The sequence below is a fragment of the Vulpes vulpes genome, chromosome 16 (genome assembly GCF_048418805.1).
Source record: "Vulpes vulpes isolate BD-2025 chromosome 16, VulVul3, whole genome shotgun sequence".
Classification (NCBI taxonomy): domain Eukaryota; kingdom Metazoa; phylum Chordata; class Mammalia; order Carnivora; family Canidae; genus Vulpes; species Vulpes vulpes.
This window is the reverse complement of record NC_132795.1, coordinates 20,154,619-20,181,862: the sequence shown is the minus strand read 5'-3', so window position 1 is coordinate 20,181,862 and position 27,244 is coordinate 20,154,619. Positions and strand designations below refer to the sequence as shown.

General features: G+C 35.2%; 1 protein-coding gene across 8 annotated transcripts in view; it reads right to left on the bottom strand.

The window, feature by feature from the left end:
- The window catches only part of ALS2 (alsin Rho guanine nucleotide exchange factor ALS2), a 70,618-nt gene that overhangs the window by 28,935 nt on the left and 14,439 nt on the right, over nucleotides 1-27,244 (bottom strand). For 5 of the 8 annotated variants that reach the window (XM_026002530.2, XM_026002532.2, XM_072741654.1 and 2 more), the window contains exons 3-12: nucleotides 26,110-26,264; nucleotides 22,332-23,269; nucleotides 19,097-19,454; nucleotides 16,495-16,663; nucleotides 15,547-15,643; nucleotides 13,604-13,681; nucleotides 10,656-10,838; nucleotides 8,595-8,766; nucleotides 6,430-6,610; nucleotides 3,868-3,933 (exon numbers count right to left, since the gene is read on the bottom strand). In XM_026002530.2, the coding sequence (XP_025858315.2) occupies nucleotides 3,868-3,933; nucleotides 6,430-6,610; nucleotides 8,595-8,766; nucleotides 10,656-10,838; nucleotides 13,604-13,681; nucleotides 15,547-15,643; nucleotides 16,495-16,663; nucleotides 19,097-19,454; nucleotides 22,332-23,269; nucleotides 26,110-26,264 (2,397 nt within the window). Of the gene's footprint in view, nucleotides 1-3,867; nucleotides 3,934-6,326; nucleotides 7,594-8,594; nucleotides 8,767-10,655; nucleotides 10,839-13,603; nucleotides 13,682-15,546; nucleotides 15,644-16,494; nucleotides 16,664-19,096; nucleotides 19,455-22,331; nucleotides 23,270-26,109; nucleotides 26,265-27,244 lie in introns of all 8 variants that reach the window. The other 3 variants (XR_011997840.1, XR_003235537.2, XR_011997841.1) reach the window with 3 other exon arrangements.

The following is a 27,244-nucleotide window of genomic DNA, read 5'->3' as shown; positions in this document are numbered from 1 at the left end:
TTGCAAATCTTAATGGTGATCAATAACCCACTGAGACTATGATCAGACGAAAATACTTTAAAAATGTAAAAGAAGAAAAACATGTGAAAGTAATTAAGAGTTGGTGGGATAGAATAATAATTATCTGTCCCTTCGTAAGCAAATTATATGCCAGGTACTACCCTGAGAACTTAAAAAGCATTACATTATAATTCTTACCTACAAGGCTTCAAATAAGACAATGCCACACAAGACTATAAGCAAGAATGAATCATTTTATAATTCCTTAGAAAACTATAGAATAAAGAAATATTTAACTCAGAAATTATAAAATACTATCTTGGAATGGAAAATACGTAATAATTTCCAGGAACCCAAAAGTTCAATAGCACAAATTGTATTTATAATGCAATTAAAAGATCTGAGAGTGCCCTGGGGAACATGACCCAGATTTTTATTTATATTTGGCTTGTGTGGATGTTCCTATTTTCTCCTACATGTTCTACTGCTGAGATCAGCTAAGGACACTCATTTAACTCCACAGAAGTGTTCTGCTTTAACCTACTCCTGAGAGATTGAAATAGTAGAGGCTGAACACATAGTCGCTATAACCACATTTCTTCTGGATACACGGTACTACACCAGAAATGTTCCAACTCTTTTAAGTCCTATTACTTTTCAGAACTCACTCATGTCCTTGCCTGTGGACTTTCCCAAAAAGGCCCTTGTATATTCTCAGGAAAACTGAACTTAGGATGTTCTGCTTATCTTCTTGTGAGAGTTTTAATCTAAAAGTGGCAATACTGCTCTTCCTTACATGGTTACATTTGTATTTGTTACTCAAACATTAATATACTAAAGGTAGAAACAACCCAAGTATCCATCAACAGATGAATGGATAAACAAAATGTAGACTATACATATAATGGAATAATGCATTCAGCTATGCAATTTTGGTATATGCTACCTTGAAAATATTACTCAGGGAAATAAACTAGATACAGAAAGACAAATACTATATGATTTCACTTATGTGAGGTACCTAGAATAGGCAAATTCATGAAGACAGAAGTAGAACAGAGGTTACCAGGAGCTAGGGTTAGGGGAAGAAAGAAGTTACTGCTTAATGGGTAGAGAAAGAGTTTTTGTTGGGGATGATTTTTAAAAGTTTTGTGTATAAATAGTGGTAATGGTTTATACAACATGAATGTTCTTGGTGCCACAGAATTATACACTTAGGAATGTTTAAAATGATAAATGCTATGGTATGTATATGTTACCACAATATTTCTTTTTTACAAACCTACGTGATGATCAAGCCACTAGGCTAGCATGAGTTAAGGAGCCAAATAATAAACCAGCTGAGTGATGAGAGCTTGTGTATCAACATCCAAGACCTACTGCCATGATGGCTCACCAGCTACACCCTAGAAGTTCTCCTTTTAAATAAATACTAAATAATTTAAAATACTGACTTTGTAAATAGAAGCTATAAAGAGGTTATTATTGCTTTTTAAATATGTAAAACCCTGGGGTTCATGAACCACAGCTTGGGAAATACTGCCCAAATCCAGACTTAATATTGCTTCCTTAGCTTAAAGTCACTCACTGTTCATTAATTGCTCTAGCAAGAGGCTTTTGCTTATGTCATCTGCTTTAGCTGCTCTAACAAGGAGTCAAGTCAATTCCTGCGTACTGTGGACTCAACTCTGAAATACTAGAGGAAGGATAACAAAAAAGTAAAACAAAATAAGGCATCAGGGTCAGCAACTTTCATTGTCCTTCAAGAAGCCCAGAAACCTCCTCATTTTTATATTTCCACAAATCTCCACCTACTTTTGTATCTTCCTACAATAAACTTGTTTTTCTTCAAGCATTACTATTTGTAAAAATAACCATTCATAAAAAAAAAAATAACCATTCATTTTTTTTCTTCACTTAATTACTGGTTTGCCTGCAGTCATTTTCTCCCTGGGGGAGGGGGGGAGCAAGATTTAGCATTTCACTAACACTGAAGGCTAAATAAGCTTTTTTTAGTCAATATAATATATAGATATAATATTATTTTTTAAGATTTTATTTATTTATTCATGACAGACACAGAGATATAGAGGCAGAGACACAGGCAGAGGGAGAAGCAAGCTCCATGTAGGGAGCCCGACGTGGGACTTGATCCCAGGTCTCCAGGATCATGCCCTGGGCTGAAGGCGGCACAAAACCGCTGAGCCACCCGGGCTGCCCTAAAATCGTTTTTAAAAAGTCAGAAGTTAATGAAATAGAAAACAAAGAAAGCAAAGGAGTAACTAAAGCTTAATCTTGAAAAGAAAATTAAAAAGGGTAAACTGATGACAAAATTGACTAAGATAAAAAGAAAAAAGACTCATGAATGAAAAATACGGGGTACCACTAGAGTTATTATGGAGGTAAAAACATCTTAAGACAATGGTAGCAAAAAAAAAAAAAGACAATGGTAGCAATATCATGCTAATAAATTTGACAACTTGAATGCGATGAATAATTTTCCAGAAAAGTACAAATAATTAAAGCCATAAGAAGAAATAAAGACCTGAACAGATCTATTCATTAAAGAAATTCAGTAGTTTAAAAACTCCCTACAGAAATGCCCCCACAAAAGCCATACGTTTTTACAGACGAATTCTAAAAAATCACAAAGTACAGATATTCCCTATCTCATGCAAACTATTCCAGAAAATATAAAGTTCCCACACTCACTTTGTAATTGCTAGTGCAATTTTCTTACCAAAACTTCAAGTTCAAAAGAGAAGGAAAACCTCACATTCATTTAGATGCAAAAATCTTATAATATTAGCAAATTGAATCCAGCAATGTACTGAAAAACTAAGACAGACCACTGAATTTATAACTCAAGGACAGTCACCATTAAAAAAATCAATTACTCTTCAACTTTCAGGAATAGAAAGGAATCTTCCCCCACCCTTTTTAAGAAGGGAAGCTTTTAACTCTATAAATGATGTTTACCAAAAACCTAAGGCAATTATCTTTAATGAAGAAATACCAAAACTATTCCCATTAAGATCAGAACTGAGACAAGGATGTTATTACTCTATTAGGATGTAAGATCAAAAGCAAACATGGAAAAACATTAACATCTATAAAATCTGGGTTGTGAATACATATTTGATATGTTTACTATTAAAATATAACTGAGGGGCACCTGGGTGGCTCAGCAGTTGAGCGTTGCCTTTGGCTCAGGTCGTGATCCCATCATCCTGGGATCAAGTCCAGAGTTCCACATTGGGCTGCTTCTCCCTCTGCCTATGTCTCTGCCTCTCTGTGTCCCTCACAAATAAATAAATAGAATCTTTAAAAAAATAAAATTAAATAAAAATAAAAATAAAATAAAATAAAACTGAATGTTTTAAGCTTGCCTTTGTCTCTAGGTCAACACTTGATGAGAATCTACATAGTTCAGAATGATTAGCCTCATATAAGGGGCTTTTATATTTATTATTCAGAAGCTAAATCTTTATATTGGTACAACACTTTATGTTTTTCTCTATACCATTATATACGTTATTTGTTCCTCACAACCAGGGAAAAAGCATTCCCGTTTTTCAGATGAAAAAAAATTAGCCTCAATTTGTAAAGAGAGTTGTCCAACATCTCAGGGATAATAAAGAAGGACCCAGATCTTGTGATCTTTTCAATATCACATACTACACTTCCAATGATAACTGGGGGCCAATAACATCTGTCTTTTATAAGAGTTTAGTGAAAGTCTACATTTTGATTCATTTGGTAAAACGACTAAGTCAAAGCTTTTCCTGGGCACTCAAACACACAGAACACTATAAAATACGATCTTTGGTTGTTATAGTAATAATGGGAAGGTATATATTTGCTTACATGGCAGGCTTGGCAAGAAGTTGGAATCCTCCCATAACCAGGAAATTTGTAATAGATGTGCAATACCTTGAGCAAAAGAGAAAACACATGCACGTTAGCATTAAATGAAAATTCTGAAGAACAAATTTACATAAGAAACATCTGGAGCAGGTACTTCTTGGTGTCTCACCAATAAGTTTCAGAACTTTTGTGATGTCAACATTCATGAACTGACTTGACTAAAAAGAAGGGCAGATTATGTGATGTGATAATCACAATAATCAGGAGGGGGAAATCATTTTAGTAAAGATGTTGATTTAATTGTAAATTTAAAATACAACTAAAGTTATGCAGAAGGTGCTAGAATTTGCTTGGTATATTTTACTTTGGCAACTTACAAGCTTGAGAAAATATAATTAAAATTGTTGATTTCTAAAGATTTTATTTATTCATGAGAAACAGAGAGACAGGCAGAGACACAGGCAATGGGAGAAGGTGGCTCCATGCAGGGAGCCTGACGCAGGACTTGATCCTGGGTCTCCAGGACCACGACCTGGGCTGAAGGAAGCATAAATCGCTGAGCCACCTGGGCTGCCCAAAATTGTTGGATTTTTAATGAAAATTAAGTGTTCAGAAATAAACAATAGAGAAGGGAAGAAAATATGTTTAAAGAAGTCGGGTGAAACTATTAGGAAATGTTGGTTAAGTTTTGATATATTGCTAGAGAATGTCTTGTTATACTATTTTGAGTCATGTACATTTCTACCATATGCCCAGAATGGCAAAATGTAATCAATCGACTTGGAGAGAAGGCAAATTCCTATACAAAATAGCCCAAGGTATGTACTGTACACTTAAAGATGGTCCTGATGGTAAATTGGATGTTATGTGTATTTTACCACAATTAAAAATAACTTTTAAAACTCATAAACACAAGGTTTTCTACTTGCCTAACCTATGTGAATAAATCACATTAAAAAACAGTCCAAATACCAAAATGAAAGAATTTCTAAGGTCTGAAATATCAGAGAAGCAAAAAAAAAAAAAAAGTGAAATAAATAAGACAAAAAAGAATTATAGTAGTAAAAGCTGAAACAAAATCTAGTTTAAAAAAAAAATTAAGGTTGCCTGAGTGGCTCAGTCAGTTGGTTAAGCAGCCAACTCTTGAATTCAGCTCAGGTCATGATTTTAGAATCATGAGATTGAGCCTTGCATTGGGCTACATGCTCGGCATAGAGTCTGTTAAGATTCTTGCTCTTCCTCTGTCCCCCCACCCCAAAGGTAAATTGGTATCAAATAATGTTATTTTTCATGTCTGAAATATGAGTTAAAAGACTTTAGGGTATTTCCTCTCAGACAACAGCTTCAAATATATTTAATTTGCTTACAATTAAAATCACATGCAAATATCTGCGTAAGTAAGTCTGAAAAGAAGTACACTACGATTAATAATAATGGTTATATCTAGCGGTAGGATTATGGGCAACTTTAAATATCTTTTTGACTATTCTATTTGTATAATTTTTAATAATAAACACCATCACTTATATTAAAAATAACCTAAACAAAACACCAATAGAACATGAACTCCTGGGGTGCCTGGGTGGCTCAGTTGGTAAAGTGCCTGCCTTCAGCTCAGGTTGTGATCCTAGGATCAAGCCTCACATTGGGGTCCCTGCTCTGAAGGAGTCTGCTTCTCACTCTGCCTCTGCCTCTGCCTCTCTCTCTCCTGCTCTCTCATGAATAGATAAATAAAATCTTAAAAAAAAAAAAAAAAGAACATGAACTTCTTTTCACGGGCTTCCCACTGTGGCTGCATGATCTACACAATGCCTGGCATTTAGTGGATACTCTACACAGTGGATGCTCTACACAGTGCCTGGCATTTAGTGGATACTCAGTAGATATTTGCTAGATGGATGAAGATACTAATAAAGAATAAAACTTTCACTTCAGATCAACAGCATTAATGATATTTTAATACTTATTAAAAAACAAATTATGCCTCTCATAATGTCAAAATACAAATTAGTAAAAAGTGAAAAATATTTAAATTAAATACACGTAGGATATGTTACTTGAAAAACATCAAAAGAACACTGAATAACTCATCCTAGATTTTATTAAGGAAATATTCTTATTTTGAAGATAGTATGGTCTTTAAATCCTCCAGTTACATAACAATAAAAAACAAGACAGTGGAACAGCTCCATATTTACCATTAGCAGTTGGTCTTAAAGTAATTGGCTTCGTTACTTCTTCTAATTTTAGTATAATTTACTTAAGCAAAATTGTTCTCTAAAGAACCACATTTATTATAGTATATTGGATGTAAATTAAGTACATTATCAATCATTCTGCTAGACTACAGAAATAGAATTATTTTTAAACCTCTTTTCCACTTAAAGAAAACTAAAATTTTAGCAATGCAGAACTATAGTTGGCTTAAGATTAAAATACTGCTTTGCAATTTATATTACCTTATATCACTGTCCCTAATCTAGTCTCTTCTGATTAAGGAGCTGTTCTCCTTGGCAGAATAACCCTGCAGAGATTGAACATGACACGGGACTGGATACTTGCTCTGTATAACTATCCAAGAAGAGACTTGCATGCTTCAGAATGACCAAACTCCTGGCTTCCTTTATCCCATGAAGGAAGCTGCTCAGTGAGGCTCCATGCTGACCAATTAGGTAACACAGCTTGCTGAATCGGCTTGCCACCTCCTGCAACAGCTGGACTGTGCTTGCAGTACCCAAATTTTCTGTAACAAAGTGATGATGATGATGATGATGATGATATAATCTGAAGACTCATTACCTGAATACTTTCTTATGATCAAGATTATGAATTACCCTTTTCCAAAAATACTTAACATGTTGAGATATACTCTTGATCGTGGAACTCAAATAATCATAATGTTAAACAAAGAAACTTCAGAGATCATAGAATCCAGTCATTTGAGAAACTTGTTAAAAATACATGCACAGGGATCCTATAGATTCTGACTCAATAAGGTAGGGTTAAGATCACAGGATGGATATATTCAGAAGAAAAGCTTTCCAAGTAATTCTGGAAACTAGCCTAATTTGAGAACCACTAAGCAAATCTAACTCTCCTCCTATTTTTAAGTAATCTGAAGCCAAAAGAAGGGAAGTGAATTATCTAATTTCATACAACTGGTAAGTGACAGCCAAGAATTAAACTCACTTTTGTAGTTCTATTTTAGTTAATGTTTTCAACTTTTTGTATTGATTTCTGCTCTAACCCCTGGACAAGCCCAACACTTCAGTGAAGAGAGGGCAATCCCAAAATCAGATTGACCAGATTGCTCTGAAAATTATAGGGGGCACCAGGAGACTATTTGCTTTTTCCCAGTCCAAAGTTCCTAATTTCCAGGACTTCCCTCGAAGCAGTAAGGCTGATGAGCAGACAAGGCAAGAACAACATGGAAATCACAAATCAGGACAGGTAAAAGGACAATTTCACTCTTTCAGAGCAATTCAGGAAGCTTCCAGCTTGGATTGCTGCTTTTCCCCTGCCAATCTCCTGTCGTGTTAGACCCACCCACTAGAGGAGAATTCATAGAATAGGCACTCTACAACATTTAAAAAGGCAAAACATATTAAAAGCTAAAATAAACAAACTGGGGCGCCTGGCTGGTTCAGTCGGAAGAGCATGCGACTCCTGATCTCCAAGTCATGAGTCTGAGCCCCATGTTGGGTGTAGAAATCACTGAAAAATAAACTTAAAAAAATAAAAAAATAAGACAAAATAGAATAAACAAAAATAAATAAATGCAGACAGCCTCTAACCTACAAAGGGTCACATTCTGAAAGACTATAAACTAGTTATCTGAAAAATAAATGTTTTCTTATTATAAAAATGGGCTGATCCACACAAGCCAGTGTCAACCTAATGTGGAAAAACTGCCATACTAGCAAGGCAGAATTTAAGTATTCTAGTATTGATCTGAATTCTAGGTCCTCACGGGGGGTGGGCAAGGAATGCAGGAAAGAGGAAAAAAAACTTCCTCTCCATTTTCTATGTGCAGGGCCAAACCTATAAAACTTTTTGAAATAGTGAAATCTGATTTTCAATAGCTATTCCCTCCACTTTCATTTGTATTCCTATCTAACCTCCTGGAAACCCAAGGGATCTAGTGTATCTGGACAGCAGACCTACTGTAATCCATTTCCTCTGTATTATCTCTTCATCTTCAATCCCTCTTTGTTATTGACTGCAGCTAAGAAAAGGAATCAGATTTAACCAATTCATGGTAATGTGAATTGTTCAAAACCCTGAACACTCCTGTCTACAGTTTAAGAGACTACTTGTAAATCCAAATGAACTTCTACCTGATATAATTCTAGTAACCAGAACAAAGAAAATAAAAAATTCAGGTAGTATAACATATCTTAGGACTAGTGGGGCCAGGAGTCTTGAAGTCTAGCTCCTAGATCAACTTTCCCAAAGCTGTTTCTACTTCTCTGCCATGAATATTCTGAAAGCTCCACTTCCTATTTCTACAAGGAAAAAGAGCTCTGGGAGCAGAATACTCAGGGGCAGCTGGGCTACTGACAAAGTGGAAACAGTTTATAAGTTGTTAACTGGCTGTGTACAAAAATAAGAGAATGAAAAGAAAGGAACAAACCCATAACTCAAGGTTTTTTTTATTTGTGACACAGGAAGAACAGATAAAATCAAAGTCCTGATAACTGAGGAAGCTGGGGAGAAGTTCTACTTACCTAAACTGAGAAGAGGCCTGAGAATCTGAGATTTGATGTCACTTAGTTTTGCATAGAACCGTCTTTCCGTGGTAGCCAACTCATGAAGACTGGCAATATATCCCATAACATTCTTGTCCACCAAAGCTAGACAGCTATCTTTTCCTGCTGTCACTCTACTTATATATCCAAGCTGAAACAGAGGAGAAGAAAAAGATTAAAGATAAAATACCATTTACTAGCAATAATTTGGGTGCTAAAGCTGGCTCATATTAGCTAGCAGGAGCCAAATGATAGATATTCAGGAATTTTGCAAGTTAGTTATTAAACCACTAGTAGTTTGAGGGACGTCTGGGTGGCTCAGGGTTGAGCATTTGCCTTAGGCTCAAGGCATGATCCCAGGTCCTAAGAGTCCCACATTGGGCTTCCTGCAGAGAGCCTGCTTCTCCCTCCGCCTGTGTCTCTGCCTCTCTGTGTCTCTCATGAATAAATAAAATCTTTAAAAATAATAATAAATTAAAAAAAAATAATAAACCACTAGTAGTTTGAAATTGGCAATAGTAAAATCACCCCCCCGAAATGGCAAACACTACAGATCAGGGCTTATTGTTTTGTTTTGTCTTTCTTTAGAGCTGGTTTACCAGTACAACATTGTTATATATGTGCATCTGGACCTATGTATTATTATATACAATTCTACTTTTATTTACGGCCACAATATCTTTTATTTCATGTTACATGTGTTTAGAACTACAGATACCTTAAATATACAAAGATCCAAATGACAGAGATATAGGTCTCAGGACCCTCTTTTATATGAAATGGGATTAATAAGAACAGAGAGAATCTCTACACCATATACTGGAACATCAAGAGTCTAGGAGTTGTCTCTTCAAAGTACAACATACAGGGATTTTCTTTAAAGGGACTTTCTGTCATTTACCCATTATACCACTGAACAAAAATAATGTATACGCAGATCCTACAAACAAGGCAACCAAGCTGCAATCCAAACAGACTACTAATATCCATGGTAACTAACGATACAAAATAGAGCCTCATTCCTCCCATCAGCCTATTTCATCATTTATCTGGACTGTGGAATCTTTCATGGGGAATGTGGAGCCAGGGCCAACATCTACAAAGAGTCGATGAGTACATCTGGAATAACAGGCTATATATAGGGCAAGAGCCAAGTCTTGGCCAGTGTTGCCTTTACCAAGAAAGATTTTGCCCTATACATTCAAAGCTTACGCATTTAGCTAGAAAAACAAACACGAAACAAAAAAGCAATCCCCAAGATATATTATCCAGTAAGAATAAGAAATCCAGAATGTATTAGCTTTGAGGGTTAATTCCCTTATGACACACCACTATGAGGATGAGTTACTTTAATGAGAAAAAAGAAAATCAGGAAAAGGCCAGTGGTTTAAGTTTATGAAAAAGAGGAGAAAAGCAAAGACAGAAAGCAAAGAAATTCAAATCAACAAATGAAAAAGACGGAAGTAAACAGCAATAAATAAAATGAAAAGTTAAAAGAGGAGGCCAGGGAAGGAATTGGAAACAGTGCACAGCTGGTGGCCTGTCAGGTCTGCCTTGAACCCACCTTGGGTCTATGTAATTTTTATTTCCCATTTCCAATTAAAAACTCATCTACTGGGACGCCTGGGTGGCTCAGCAGCGGAGCGTCTGCCTTCGGTTCAGGGCATGATTCTGGAGTCCCGGGATCCAGTCCCACATTGAGCTCCCTGCATGGAGCCTGCTTCTCCCTCTGTGTCTCTGCCTGCCTCTCTCTCTCTCTCTCTCTCTCTCTCTCTCTGTGTGTGTCTCTCATGAACAAATAAATAAAATCTTAAGAAAAAAAAAAAAAAAAACCAACTCATCTACTCCAGGGACACCTAGGTGGCTCGGCTGGAGAGAAAGAAGTCAGGAAAATGAGATAAGGAGTGAAGGGGGATGGGCAGGGTTTGCAATTTTTAAATACAGTAGTCAGAGACAATAACAGGCATATATACAAATAATAACAAAAACAAAAAACTGTTCATGTGTTACAGAAGGCCTTAGGATCCAATTCCTGTTCACCTTACTACAGGAGAGAAGTATTGGAGTCTTAGTGCCACTGTGATTCTCTGGAAGGTTGTCACCTTCTGCAGGGTCCTGTCGGCCACTGTAATACAACCCAGGCTGGAAGTCTTCTGTATCCACTAAGAACAGGGAATAATCCTGGCCGGCAGCGACACTCCAGACTCCATTTTCACTGCTCACCTGTAACGACAGCAAAATATCATCTGTCCAAAATGAAAGAAAGAATTAAGTAGAAATTCAGATCCACCAAAATGGAAATGTTAGTTTACTTTTTAAACAGTGTGGTGCAAAGTCATTCATATCTCAAGAGGGCAAACTTACCCAGTAATGTACCTGATCAACTGAGCACCCATGCAGAGATAAGAAGGAATCCTGTGTTCAGCTTTTAAATTTAGAACTAGATTGTCTTTAAAAAATCTGAAAAACTGGGATTTAAAAAGGAAAAAACATGGATCTAATTTTTTAATACTTATTTTTGGAAGTCTCTACAGGGCTTAGCCTGTACTACAATCAGAAGCCACAGAAACTGCTAGAGCCCTATTCGGACAATTAGGACACACCTTTTTCCATTCACATTTGACTGCACAAAAATCAAGATGGAAAGTAAAAATTGAACAAGGCAAAATTCCATTCTAACCAATTAAATCACTGGGTGCTAAATTCAGTTTTCCCACTTGGAACTCGCTGCCTCTCTGATGTGACTTCACTGTACCAACTCCCAGGTTGTTGAAACAGACAGGACCCCTTAGAAGCCCGTCTCCAGGGATCCCCTAGACCAGTGGTTCTCAACAAGCAGTCTTTGCAGCAGCAGCAATCATCTACAACATGTTAGAAATGCAAACTCTCCAGGCCCTACTGGGGATGAAACAATCTGGTTTGACAAGCTCTCCAAATGATGCTGATGTGTGCAAAAGTTTAAGAACCACTGCCTTAAACCAATGGTTTTCAATCCTTAGGATTCCATGTAATGATTCAGGAGGCACCATGCAAAGACAGGTGTCAAAGCTCTGCCCTCATTCCCCTCCATCCTTCAACTAAAGTAGTTCCATGTTTATCTGTTTTATGTTTGGGATACATGTAAGATTTCATTTGAAGAAAGATTTCTGCTATGAAAACTACTACCCCAACCTCCAGCCCCAGCTTTAGCTGTGACTTCTATACTGATAAGCAAAATCCCTCTTATCTGTTAGATTTTGTCTAGATAGACTCCAAATCCTAGGTGATTTGATGATTGAGTGTGTGTGATGCAAGCCTCTACTACTTTATAGTTATTCTTTCCTGGCATGACATTATCTTCTCAAATTCAGGCTATCCAAATAACTGGCTTCCTGCTAATTTTATAAAGAATGGATTAAAATGTTTGCAGAAGACAAGAGTCTTTTTTCTTAGTCTCAATCAAAACTAATTCAGGTCTCATTCTACCCTGACTTTTAATTCACAGATTAAAATGACGTCAGAATGTTTTTCTTATCCTTCCCACAAATAAAAAAAAACAAAACACCAAAATCCTGATACTGTAATTTTTGTATGTACAGTTAATGAGTAATGAAACTAAAATGTTATGCTCTCTTGTCTGACTATATAGTGTCACACAGAAACTTGATTTCTCTATTCTATGTCACAGAACTTTCCTTGGTAAGAATAAATGAATGTTTGGGATGCCTGAGTGGCTTAGCAGTTGAGTGTCTCTGCCTTTGGTTCAGGGTGTGATCCCAGATCCGGGATCAAGTCCCACATTGGGCTCCTTGCAGGGAGCCTGCTTCTCTCTCTGCCTGTGTCTCTGCCCCGCCCCCCTCTGTCTCTCATGAATAAATAAATTAAAAATCTTAAGAAAGAAAAAGAATAAATATATGTTCTACTTTACTGAAGTGAAAAACAAGAGACCATGATTTACCATATATTTTGTTATATAATATTAGTAATTGAATACCTTACCACTGAAATCTCTGTACTGAAAACATTTAAGATTGGGACTAGAAAGTAATAACTGTTGCCTAATGTTTTATTTAAGTCTTTCCCTCTCAGTAAAATGAAGTTCACTGGATGTAAAAAAGCATGTAAAAGTCTTATGAAGTAATGGATCACAGTGCACTCTGAAAACATGAATTACTACAATATGTATTATCCAGAGTTTATACATGAATCATGTTCCTGAACTTGAGGCAACTATCTTTTTTTAGTCTCTGTTGCTCAGTGGAGGAGGCATGTCTTGGGACAGACTGATACCAAAATCAAACTACAGATGATGAGCTCCATACTCCATTCTGTTAGGCTAGTGCCATGTGTACTCCTCACCTTCTACCCTCTAAAAAACTACAAATTTTCTATCAGGAGCCAGTACTACTGATGAGAATCCAGAGGGTTGGGGGCAGGAAAAAAAGGACTGAGAAACAGTTTTCTAGAACTGCATCAAGGGGACTAGAAGCTACCAATCTCTGAATAGCATTACATAAACTAAAACCAATTCATACAATAGCAAAGAAATCATCTATACTTTTAGCTTCACTACAGAAAATGAAAAGATTTACAAAGAGGTTTTATTACTATGACTATATATGTAAAAAAACAACGAAAACCAAAAAAAATACTACCACCAAATGTTATGTAAAAGTCAAAAAGTAGGCATTATTTGGTAGGATAAAATTCAGAAGTCAACATGATAGTCCTAGAAACATTTGTTTTAAGACAAAGAACTTTCATTTTTATTTTTTAAATAAAGGCAAAGGACTATGAATATTAATGAACAAAAGAAATATAAACATCATTTTAAAAAGAACATTTAGCTTGAAAATAAAGGGCTTCATGGCTTAAAAAAAAACTTTTAAGTATATCAAAATATAGAATTCTCTTAATTTTTTCAAACACAAAATGGAGAAATAAATATAAAGTGCAATAACTTAAAATTCTGAAAGAAGTTGCTATAAAAATCAAATTCGCAAAAATACCTTTGCAAGACGAGGAACTGTTGTTGGAAAATCATAATGTCCAAGTTGACCAAAGGTATTGCTACCCCATGAGTAAACCTATTAGAAAATCATAGGAAAGTAGGTTAAGAGTTGTGAATCTGACTTTGCATGTCATTTCTGAACTTCTATAACAACATATACATATATGTGTATTTATGTGTATACATACACACACCAATAGTTACACATACATTATTTACATTCTTTAAAGTAAGATACTGAGAAAATTCATTTTAAACAAGACCAGAGATAATCACAGTACACAGAGAGATAGAGTCCAAGAGTTAACAATAACTACCATTTCTCAGGTGTTTACTATCTGCCAAGCACTGTTCTTAACACTTCCTTTGTATTAATTAATGTTTCATTCTCATGACAATCCTTTCTTAACAGGTAAGAAAACTGGCTCAGAGAAGTCACAAATTTATAAGTGGCGGAGCCAGGATATAATCCCAGGAATTATCCTATACTGCTTCTTACAAAGAAAGTGATAAAAAAGAAAGGTAAGTGCTAAAAAGAAAAATTGATCATGACTCTTTCTAGAGATAGGAGTACTGTGAAATGACTAAAACACTTTTCATATACAAAGAGTTATTGTGGGTGAAACACAACAAGTACCTATGCTCCACTACAGTCAAAAGAAACTAGATGACAGTGACCATGATTAATGAAAATGGTTTTGTTTCTTCTGGTTTTAAAAGCAATTCATGGTCACTATACAAGACTGTCACAGAACAAAGAAATGAAAAGAAAGTGAAAACAACTGATAAACGGATCACTTAGAGACATCTGCTATTTTGTTTTGGGAACACACACATACATACTTCTAGAAATTTTAATATCTACTGTATATAATGTAGACACAAAATGTAAAAAAAAAAGAGACTATACTAATTTTTGTCTTGCAACCTAATGTTTTTCTTTAATGCTATTCCCTGAAATTTTTCAATGTCAATAAGTACAGAGCTATATTATTTATTTATTAGAAAGCATGTGAGCAACAGGGAGGGTCAGAGGAAGAGGGAGAGAGAGAGAATCTTAAACAGGCTCCACACCCAGCACAGCGCCAGACATAGGGCTCAATCTCACAACCCTGAGAACATGACCTGAGCTGAAATGAGTCAGACAGTTAATTGTAACTGTAACAGCTTTTTTCCCTAAGTACTTTTTTTGTTTTGCCATATATATATATATATATATATATATATATATATATATATATATATATAAGTTAGCAATTTTTATGTTTATTTTATGTGAATATATTTAAAAACAACTTAGGGGCACTTGGCTGGCTTAGTCCATAGTGTGTGACTCCTGATCTCAGGGTTGTGAGTTCCAGCCCCAAGTTGTGTGTACAAAAATTAAATCTTAACAACAACAACAAAAAAAAACACACTTAAAACAACTACTTTATGTATCTAGATGTATAATGTATGCAGGATTTATGTATCTGGGTGTGGTTTTAAGTGATTCTGGAGGTCACACTGAGGTCCCATTTTAAGAGAAATACCTTTTGTTTTCTTTTCTTAGTATCTTACTTACAGATTTTTTTTCAGCAAAAAACAAATGAAAATTCATTAATACCAAAAAAAAAAAAAATCATCAATACTCTGGAAAATCTTGAATTTTATTTTTCAATATGAACACATTATGGAAACCTTCATTAGGCAGATCAGTGTTGACTCTACGTACTATTTACTATCCCACGTGTGACTTTACCGAGTTACATAATTTCTCTAAATCTCCCTTTCTTCATCTGTAAAACAGGAATAATACAATGCAATGTAAAATATTAGAAGGATCAAGTAAGATATGGTTTTATTGCCTGACACATAGCAAACACTCAATAAATGAACGTCCAATTTGGTCATGTTAACCTTCCACGAAATTAAGATAGCTTTTAACAGTTTGTCTCCTACCTGGGATTTCGCAGTAAGTGCAAGAGAATGGTAACCACCTGCCTCCAGATAGATTACTTCTTTACCATCCAGACATTTTACACACAGTGGTTGAAGCCTTAAAGAAAAAGATACACATACAAACTCAATGTAAGAAGGCTCAAAAAAATCATGACCTTTTTCAAATTACAGAATAAGTACTTTGAAGTAAAGATAAACATTTCAAAAGAAAGTATTAAAATAAAAATATTGAATATTATATTCAATATATTATATTCAACTTACTACTATTATAAAAAATTTTGGATGATTATTAATTTAATCTTTGTCAGCCAGTCACTAATTAGCAACCATAATTCAGAATCTGTTAAGAATCAAAACCTGCTGATTCATTTTGGCAGAGAGTATTCTTAGGACACAATGAACTATAACCAGAGAGAGAAGTCTTTTTGTCTCTCTGTTCGTTTAATGTCTTCACTTTGCTAAGATGAGAGACACTTCATTACCTGGCTGTTTTAGATAATCATTCCATTACAAACCTTCACAAATATCTAATTTTTTTATATCAAGAGTTCTTATGCAAAGCAACAGTTTTTACTTGATGTGCATTAATGGTTTAATATTGCTATTACAGTTATTTTGGCAGCCACAGAAGGACACCTTTCAGGTAAAAAAAAAAAAAATGTTGGCTCTTTTATTAAAGTAAAACAACTGAGCTATTTAAGTGTCTCAATAAAATACAATCTTATCCCAAACATCCCTCTCTGTTCCAAGATGAATATACATCAAAGAAGAGATGGAAGGTACACCACAGATACTTAAGTCCTTTATTATCAGGTACAAATTCAAAACTAATGTGACAGATCTGTTTGGTTATTATAAATCCATGTTAATGATTTAGAGTCTTTCACAGGAGAGAGATTTATGTTTTAAAGCCAACTGCTAACAGTAAATACAGGCAACACTCACCTCGGCAGAACATCACCATGACCCAGCTGTCCTTCCTTCCCTTTCCCCCAGGTCCACACTTCCGTTCTAAGAGAAGGCAGGAGTGCATCTGCTTCTCCGCTGTATGTGGGTGTCAGAACCACTGTCCGAGTTTTTACCCGAGCAGCTTTTCTTAAGAGCCTAGGGGAAACTGAAAACAAGCCAGAGATGGAATGAAGGAGTAAGATGGGTGAGACAAAAAGATATCCTTTTGACCAATTGTTGATTGTCAAAGAAATACACTAACTTGGTATTTGTGAAGCATATTCTATAGGTTTTCTGGAAAAATGGGGATTTAATAGTGAGATGAGTTTGCTAAATGCTGCCTACTACATTCTATCCTCCATACTATCTGCCCTGTAGATTCACACACATTAGCATGCTAAAGGCCCTGACAAGTCCTGCAATTAAAAGGCCTATTTAGATTTATTTAACTCAGTCCCATTTCCAAAGCACTTGGCCAGAGAATCCCTTTCTGTATAACACTTATGTTATATAGAATGTCTATATGACATCCTATGGAACTTGCATTCTAATGAATACGCTTAACAAAATACTGCACTAGGGCTGAGAATTTTTCCACTTCAAAGCAGAGTTAAGTCTTTCCAAGTCAAGATCTATGTTCAAACATTGTAAATATTATAATAAAGGACTTATTTTAGATATAAATTTTTCAAGTTTTTTTTTAAAGATTTTATTTATTTATTCATGAGACAGAGAGAGAGGGAAAGTAGAGACACAGGCAGAGGGAGAAGCAGGCTCCATGCAGGGAGCCCGACGTGGGACTCGATCCCAGCTCTCCAGGATCATGCCCTGTGCTGAAGGCAGTGCTAAACCACTGGGCCACCCGGGCTGCCCAATTTTCAAGTTTCCATGGTGGGGAAAAAAAGATTATGAATGGGAAGCACTAAAAAACTTATGAATTTTGCCTGCCTATTTCAAATTATTTTATAGAGGACTTAAACAATGTTTTAAAAAATCTTTTATAGCATTCAACATTATAATAATGGCATACAATACTATGTAAATCTTGTACATTGATTTGGTGGCAGGATATGTTTTGAAGAAAATCATCAAATGTCACTAAATGCAGAGTTGGTCATTAACTTGAGGGCCACAAAAAGGTGATCATCACTAGCTACAATCAGTATCTTTTCTGGTAAGTGTGCCATCCATTTGTTCATATAGACACTCAAATAAACCTACCTGAGGTTCCCTCAAAGACGTATTTCAGATAATTTTCAAAGAGAGAAAGAAAAAGAGTGCACATAAAACTAAGTAAAATTTAACCAAAGGAAAGAAGTCTATTAGTGGGATTGTACATTTCAATGCCCCAATGACATGACAAAAATCAATATTCCACACATTGGTGGTTCCAGGAGATCTCAAATATATTTATGCTGAAAATACTAAAGGACATTTCAGAATAAGAAAATTTTAGCACAAAGTTCTCCTTTAGACTTAAAAGAATACATAGGCTCTCTTCTTATTAACACATACACATCATACACTAAGGACTAAGGGTTTTATTTGCAAGCTGAAAATCTAGTGGCAATGAGAATTAGAAGGCAGAATGGAAGTGCTCAGTGGCACAACAGTGCCATAACTAAGTAGAAGTGCAAGGCAGGATTCCTAATTTTAAAGCTTTGCACAAAATGATGTAAACTGGGGGCTGGTAACCATAGACCATAGGTCAAATACAGCCCACTGACTGTTTTGGTAAATAAAGTTTTGTTCAAATATATATATATATATAGCCTTGCTCATTTATGTATTATTTATGGCTACTCTTAAGCAACAATGGCAAAGCTGAATAGTTATATAACAGAGACTGTATGGCCCACAAATCATATTACTTTTGCTCTTTACAGAAAAAGTTTACCAATTCCTGGTCTAAATCCAATGTTGCTCAAACTTTAATGTGTACACCAGTCACCTGGGGATCTTGTTATACAACACCTACTCCAATTCAGTGTTTGGAGTGAAACTGGAGATCCTGCATTTCTAACAAATTCCCAGATACTGCTGTTGTTTCTGGTCTGTAGGTCACAGTTCGAGAAACAAAAGTCTAGATGACTGAGATTCCTGAACCAACTGAGAAATGTTGAAGAACCAACTGGGTAAGAATCGTAATATTCTAAGAAGTTTGTTGCTAATTGTATCAGAAATGAACTTTCCTTTTATTGAAGTTTAAAATTATCTCCACTTTCAGGCCAAATACAGTGAATCCCCCACTTAACAAAGGTCACATCCATGACTTCATCACTCTTCATCACTACAGGCCCCAATTATCATATAAGGAGGCTGTTACTACATTTCAGAACAATATAGTAAGATTCATAGTAAGGTACAGAAGCAGAAGCAACCATCACAGAAAAGTTAGGTTCTACAGTTATTTTTAAAGCAGGGGAAAACATGTAACTTTCTTTTAAAACCACCTACATGACCAAAATTAAATAAATTTTGATATCTGAATATGTCAGCATTAGCAATTAGGAAAGCTACCAATTTATTATAATATAATACATGATGTCAGGAGCATTTTGGATTTACCAAAAGTCAATTCACCTGGCTATTTCCTTACCTTGGGACAACAATCCAGGAAGGGAGAGTCTTCGGCTGCCTCCCTCTGATTCCTCTTCTCGGATATCCACGAGACTTGAACTTTTCTTTCCTTGCATTGATTCCTGTTTAACCTGTTCTTCTCTGCTATCTTTCAGACCTTCTGGGCCTATGGAACTACTGCCTGCCTGAGTTCCAGGTTCACAAGGGGCCGTACTATAAAAGTTCATAACTTTCTTAAGAGACAAGGCCCCAGCTTCATATGTAGCAGCCACTCTCACACCAACAGCAGATGCACAAGAGACTACTAGGCTGTTTAGGGCTGAGGTGCTTGTGGTTGGTGGGCTGTGAAGATTAGGAACTGCTTCTTCTACAAGAGGCTAAAATATACACACAAAAAAGTATATAAAAATATAATCCCTTATACAACAAGCAATCAACAAAAATAAAGTTTAACAAAAACCGTCACTATTTACAAATTTAAGATTCTAAAACAAAGGTCTCTTTATCTTCAACTTAAAGGCGTCCCCTCTTAGTACAGGATTTAACACATTATATGGAAATGAGTACTCAAAATACAGTTCCTTATCAGAAGTATTTCCTTTTGAGTATTGTGTTTTTCCATGCTATTCAAAAATAACCTCCAGCTGCTTTAATAAAATTAAGCACAGAAGGGGAGAGGGGAAGAAAGGTCTGGAAAACCTAGCCTTTAAAAACAAGGTGCATTGTGACAGCCCTGGATATAAGCTTGAAAAGGCTAACGATACATAAGATAAATAAAGTAGTATTATTGATTACTTATTAGGAAGATTTACACAGACTGATACTAAGAAATACCAAGAAAAAATTTTTTTTAATGCTTTTCCTAAAATACTTTATAAATGGTAATTTAGATATAGCATATACAGACAGACCTCTGATCTGTCTGCCCCCAAGTTATGTTCTTAAACAGAAGTGTTTCCACTGCCTCATGAATGTTATTCTCCATGACTCAGAGGCCATGTAAGCTGAAGGATTACTTGGCTCTCATTATGACAGAGTAAATGTGGTAGGTTTAATAATTAAACATTTGGGACCAATGTTCTTTGTGGCATTCATAGCTGTATTTAAAAGTCAAACTAAAGTTTTCTAAAATCTTAGTAAAAAATCAGTTGAAACTCACTCTGAGCAGTCAAGCACCACTGTTTACTTAAAGGAAAGTCATTAAATGTAACTACTATAAACACAAAAAAAGCTTTTAGCTTATCAGCATAGGTCATTTTGAAAAATTCCTTTCCTATGGTGTCCAAAGGTCCCAAGGGGTATATATACATTCCTTAATTTGTCCTGAATTGAAAGCCATAACAAAACAAGTTTTTTGACATTGACTTCTGATTCTCTTAAAGGAAATAACTCCTGTTTCCTGCACAGCACCTGAACTGTAGTGGGTACTCAATACATTTTGTTGAATTAAATACTAAATTCAGAGAAGCAAATGAGTCTTTAATTAAATATTCAACAAAACAAATATACCATATCAAGCAAAAGATAAATACAAATCTATTAATCCCTTGGCAATACAGTTCCTGATAACTTGTTAAGCACTAACATCATTATTTTCACTCTTTGTGTATAAAGGCTCATAATAGAAACAGCTAATGGTATTTATGGGTGAATATTTTAGGGGGTTCTTATCAATAGATAAAAAGAAAGTCACAAAATTCTACCTTCAATAAACTTTAAATTATTGTTCTTACTGGCTGTTCTACTTAATTGTTTAACAATACATAAAATAAATCAAAAAAACAAAAATACATAGCCAGCAATTTTGATGAAAGACATAATTTTAGGAGTCCCAGTTAAGCAATAATGAAATTCAATTATAAGATATATACTTCATTGCCAAATACTATGGTTTATTTCACAAAAATGAGATACTCTTTGTTATTTTTGGCCAGAGGAAAAAAACTTTGTCCTAGACTACATAAATTCCTAGTGAATTAAATGTCTGATTGAGACATTTAGAAAAATTGAATTATACTTAGTATAGACAGACATTGTCAAAATTAGCATAGGCAACAAAAAATTTACATGTTTAACAAAATAAATCCACAGGACAATGTAATTTCAATAAAATCTATTAATCAAAAAACTGTATACAGTGAAGTTTTAACTTCAAATTTAATTAGCAGAATGACTTCTAAAAAGTCAAAGTCCAAATTTCTGATAAGCATGTTCAAGTCTAAGAATGTTCTATGTGCATTCCTATTAAATCATTATTTTTGTTTTGTTTAGATTCTAATAGTATCTTTCTCCAAACAGCTTATTCTTAGTTGAAAAAAAAAATCAGATATCCACAAGGTTCAATGAGTTAATTGTGAAATAAAAACTATTTCTAAAAATACCTCTAAGCCATGTTCTCATCCTGACAGAGTGAAGAACAAGAATAAAATATCAAGAGGTATGTGGTTTCAAAAACCTGAAAAAACACCACAGGACAGTTCTTTGATGATTAGAGGTTTTTGGTTTTTTCATTTTCTTATCTTAGAGTGTTGGTAAAAGCAAAACTGAAAGGCTTACATGAAGAGTAAAAAACAAATTATCCTTTTAAAACAATTTGTTTTAATCAGAGAGACTCAAACTTTACTGTATGCTTCCGGTAAACAGCTTTTCTCTACAAGTTTTCAAAATGAGAACAGCTTAAATAAGATGAAGAAAATATTAAGCCCCTGCCCCACAACAAAGCCCAGTAAGGACGACAGGTACAAGCTGAAAAAACTTTAAACAATATTTAACACTAGGAGGTATTTTTTAGGTCTGTCTCCTGTTGAGCGATCTATCACATAGCAACCTTCCCTGATAAAAAAAAAAAAGACTACTCTCTAAAGAATCTGGAGTGGTACAAATACAGGTGAGACAAATCTTTGCAAATATATATTATATTAAAAGTATTCAGGAAAAAAATAACAGCATTCAAGAGCCCACCAAAATTTAGAACATTTAGCATGGCAAAAAAGTACTAGAAAAAATAAATGCGATTTTATTGCATTTATTTTTATTGCTATTGATAAAAGAAACCCAGTATAACTTCTTTCAACATCTTCAAGGGCAGAATTTGAACATAAGGAGTAATTTTGAATTAATCCAGGTTTTCTCTTATCTAGGATTACATGATAAAACAGATTTATAGTCAAACTCAAGCCTAAAGCATTTTAAAGTTGCTAAAGAAAAACTCATAACACCAGAAATACCTTTATATTATAAAATTTAGCAGGTACCTGAGATGGCATTGGCTTTTTGCCGTTCTCTGAGTTGTCTCTTACTGAATGATCTGACAGTTTTTGCATGTACTCATTTACTGCCTGAGTATCAGGGTATGATGGTGTATTTCGGGCAGAAGGAATTTCAGTTGTTCCCCTGATTTCTTGTTGGGAGGATATGGCATCACCACCCGTGGTCTGAACATTTCCAATGTTTGTATCAGTAGCAACAGGCAGCTCATCTTCTACAAGTGTGTTCTCGAATACTTCTCCTTGATTGTCAAGGGTTTCAGTGGAGGGGCTGATGGCGGTGCTGGCCTGGTTTTCTGCCTGGGATTCTGACAGTGTCACACCTAATGGGCAACAGTGACTGTCTGATATAATCACATGGTCTTCTTTGTCAGTCATGGTAATCAAGAGTTGGCTGCACTGGTTGCATCTTTCTGGGACTGGCTTCAGATCCTGGGAAGGGAGGCACTGTACAAGTGCTAAGCTGTGGAACGCACCACAGGCAACTTGTAGCACTACTCGCCCAGCAAGATGTTCCACCTTTTGTGGCTTTGTCACCGGGAAGGTAGTGGTGATGAGACCCAACTGACAACCGGTACCCCATGCCCAAATCTCTCTGCTTATTGATAATGCCAGTGTGTGCTCCTCACCACATGCCAACTGCAAAATCCTGACTGCTAACAAAGAACTGGTCTCAGAATCAGAAATGCTGACAGGATTTGGTTCCGGAACATACTGCTGGTTAGCTACTGCACACTGGCCTGCAGAATTCTCCCCCCACATGTATGCTACACCACTTTCTGTTACTGCTCCATTGTGGAAACTCCCTGATGCCACAGTAACGACAAATTGCCCAATCAGGGCATTTTCTAGAATGGGGCAACTCGGACAAATCTCTGCCCGTTCACTTCTCCAGGGAAGAGTCCCAAAGCTGTAGACCTCACCATCTGAAGATTAAAGAAAAAAAAAAGGAGGGAATTAGTGAATTAACTAGAAATCTTATCAGCAAATCTCTAGTCCCTCTATGTTTAACAAAATAGGGCTGGTTTGGTTTGGTTTTGTTTTAATTTTCAAAAGCACAGCTATAAAGATTTTGGTCCAAGCATATTATGTCTCACATTTATTCATCTTTTAACAAACATCTTTTAACATTCTGAAAAATAGTGACCACTTCTACCAACTGCAGGAGGCGACTTTCAAATGAAGGGTTATTGCTCCTTTCCTTCAGCTTCATCCTGCCAAGTCCTACATGGATCCACTACTAATGGTTATCATTGTAGGCTATTACAGAAGCAGATTTCAGGTGTTCAAAGACAAAATAATGACCATGATAAGATAAAATGAGCAAAGAATAAAATAGACACATTTGCTAATATCTGTAACATTCACTGCTTCTTTTAAGTCAGAGCAGCAGAAGAATATGCAGTAGCATAAAAATATTAGAGATTCATTTTGGCCAAAACTAAGAAATCAAGTTTATACTTCCAGGTTGTAAGAAAGCACCAGTGTTAACAAGACATGGCTGTCTTCCTGATGTATACAATTTTATGTATAATTTTAAATGTTATATATAATACATACTGTGTACTATATAGGGTTTCTGAAGTGTCATTTGTTTAAGAAACATATCACCATAATGAAACAACAAAGCGAAAAACCCAATAAAGCTATGACTGGCTAGCTTTAGAATGAAGGGCAACTGGGTGGCTCTAGCAGTACGATGGAAGGTGCCAACAAGTTGGGCACATGAAAGATAAGGACTTGTTTCTGTCCACTGTCCTACCAGGTCATGATCTCACTGCACCACTGTGGCAGTTTGAGGACATATGCATATGGCCTGTGCTAGCTATGAAACTCAAATGGAACAAAGACTTGGACATGAGTTTTAAAAAACACTCAGACACATCTACTACCCCTTCTTTTCCATATGACCAGAGACTCCTCCTTTTTTTAAAAGTAATAAATAACAGAGTAAATTTCTAGTAGTCTTTTCCCCACAAAGAAGCACCTGAGCTGATGATGAAAAAAATACTTTATCTTTGGCCTACTATACACAGCAAATATATTTATATACTCAAGTGAACTATCCAGAACATCTATGTAAGAAAGAACACAATAGTGGCTAAAGGGAAGACATGAGCTTTTCTTAGGGAATTCCCAGTTTGGAAAAAGAGCACTGAGAAAATAAGCTCGTTGGTTAAGATCTTTTAAACGTTTTTCCCAAAGGATACAGCAATATACACTTGCAACAGCTCACCAACTCTTTCAATGAATATCATTCCACTAGAGAGAAATAGTACAAAGAAATGGATATTTAGACAACTCCTCCCTTTTTACACCTGGAGTACCTCAAAAATAGTGATTCAGGGAAGTGTCCTCCCTGAATCATGAGCTGATAGTCAAAGAGACAAGCTTGAAACTTTCGAGCATTCATTCCATCAGTAGAAAAGATAGCACTGGAGATCTTTTTGCCATTTCAAACTACACACTTATGTGAGATGAGATTTTTCTTTGTAGCTTTGATACGTAAAACCAGGACGCTGTATAAACATGAACAATTATATATTTTTTAAATGCTTTCCCTCAGGTATCTCACCTTAGGTATGATTCTAGATGTTTAAAGATCATGTTCATGAAGGGATCCTAAATATCTTACTGGAGGGTAAATAAAAAACAGAATTCCACTTATATATGTCTGCGAATGATGTATTTTGAAATCCGTAGAGCAGGGATTGACTAAATATGGTTCACATTTTTACAATAATGCTTTTTCCAAGTTCTGCCCTAATAATAATAATGTTACTATACTATTATTATTATTATATAATTACTATAAGAATATTATTCTATATTATTATAATAAAATATATAATAATAAAGAGGCTGGAAAGAAATCCATGTTTACCCCACAGAATTACCAAGGTCAGATTTAAGCTTTTCTTCTTAGAATTTGTCTTCCCTTAGCTCCTAACAAGGAAAATATCAAAGCATTATTGAACACTTAATAAATGCTTATGGAACAGAAATTTATAAATTAGTTAACGGCAGAACTGGCTCAAACCTAATTCGCCACTGAGTTGGTAAATTGCTATTAAATTAAAAGCAACTCTCTCTATAAATTATAGCTTATGCTTCTGTTATAGATTTATTTTATTACATGTTCTTATGAGCTACTGTTTATGCCTGGGAAAAACTGTACTGAGGCAGTATAGCCAAGTGGCTTAAAAAAAGCAGGCTTTGAAATCAGACTCTGAATTCTAATCCTGACTGACACTCCAATAGCTGTATGGGCTTGGGGAAATTATTTAACCTCCTGACCTTCAGTTTCCTCATCTATGAAGTGGGAACATGAACAGCAGCCCACCTCACAGGTGGTTGTGAAGACTCAGTGAAGTGTTACAGAGTACTCAGTGTGCTGCCAGGCACTTGTAATTGTTTAATAAACACTAGCTATTATTAGCATTATTATTCTGATACATTTAAAGAACAATGGTACAACAAAAGAGTTTCTGAACAGGTAATCTTTCAGAACTTAATTTTTCATGTACTTATTACTATAAAATTTAGAAACTATGATTCTTTTATTCTAGTTATGATAGATTTTAAATTTAAAAACCAATCTGATTTTTGATAAAAGGAGTAAGAATGTATTTTGAAAACACAAAGAGTATAAGCTCCAGCAAACTTCATTAAGCATTCCTGGTATCCAGTAACTCTTACCTGATCTTACACACCCAGGTACTGTTAGCATTTCAGTTAGTATTTGTTAAGCAATTCTTTTCAATACCTTCAGTCAGAAGAACTCCATGCTTCACTCCAAGGGCTGCTTGAAGAACAGTCTTTCCTCCCCAGCCTGGCAATCTCTCTGGTGTTACAGAATAGGATCCTGCCTGCCACACATGGACCAGGCCTCTTTCTTTGGATCCTTCTGCCTCTGTTGAGCTATAAACATTAAGAAAAATAGCTTGTTCCTGCAATTAAAATTGTATTTTGGGGGTTCTTAACTGATTTCATTAGATCTGTACCTTTTACCAGCACGTGGGTGACTGGATCGATAGTTTATCACCTGTTTTTATACTTTGGTTAGCACACAGGAGCAGAGATAAAACAACTATTTACATAAAAGGCTTGAGGACAATCTAAATTCACAAATTACTTATATCTAAGAAGCAAACAAAACCTATACTACTTTTTGAAGTTTTAGATTTAATAGCACAGAATTTTAAGATTTTATCTTCTCCATATATTAACTCCTTGTTTATATAATAAAGTTATAACATGTCCCAAGTTGGGACATGTTAAAATTTTAGTTTTGAATGTGTTAAAAAAAGTATTTTATAAGAAGGAATAGAGATCCATATTTTACTTTACACTGAGTAAGCTCTATAATTTTTATTTAAACTTTTAAGAATCAAATTTTTATCAGGAATATAAAATCTTCCATGCTTTACTCATGTTCCAGCCAAAGAATTCTATCCATGTGATGACTCTGGTTCAAAGAACACAAGACACACAACTTCATAATAATGACCACACCATAACTGTCTCTCCTTCTAAGAAAAGGGCATAGTAAGATATACTAGGTTTCCTTTCTACCAAGTTTCCCTCTGTTGCCACCGATGATACTTTCCTTTCTCTAGAACACTGATGCCAATTTTAATGAGGCACAGAAAGTTTTTTTATTTTATTTTATAATACCTATAAATTTCTCTACTTTTTGCTAAATAATATTCCTCTCAATTAAGATTAGGCATAATTATGTTTTTATGAAAGGAAAACCACAAACTTAATCCAGTTTTCTAAGGATAGAAGAGGATTACAATTAATAAGGCTACGTGTGAAGACCTGAAATTATTTGAGAGAAAAAAAAAAATGACTTTGCAATGGTAACACTCTGTGCCTTTTTATAAGCATAAGAAACT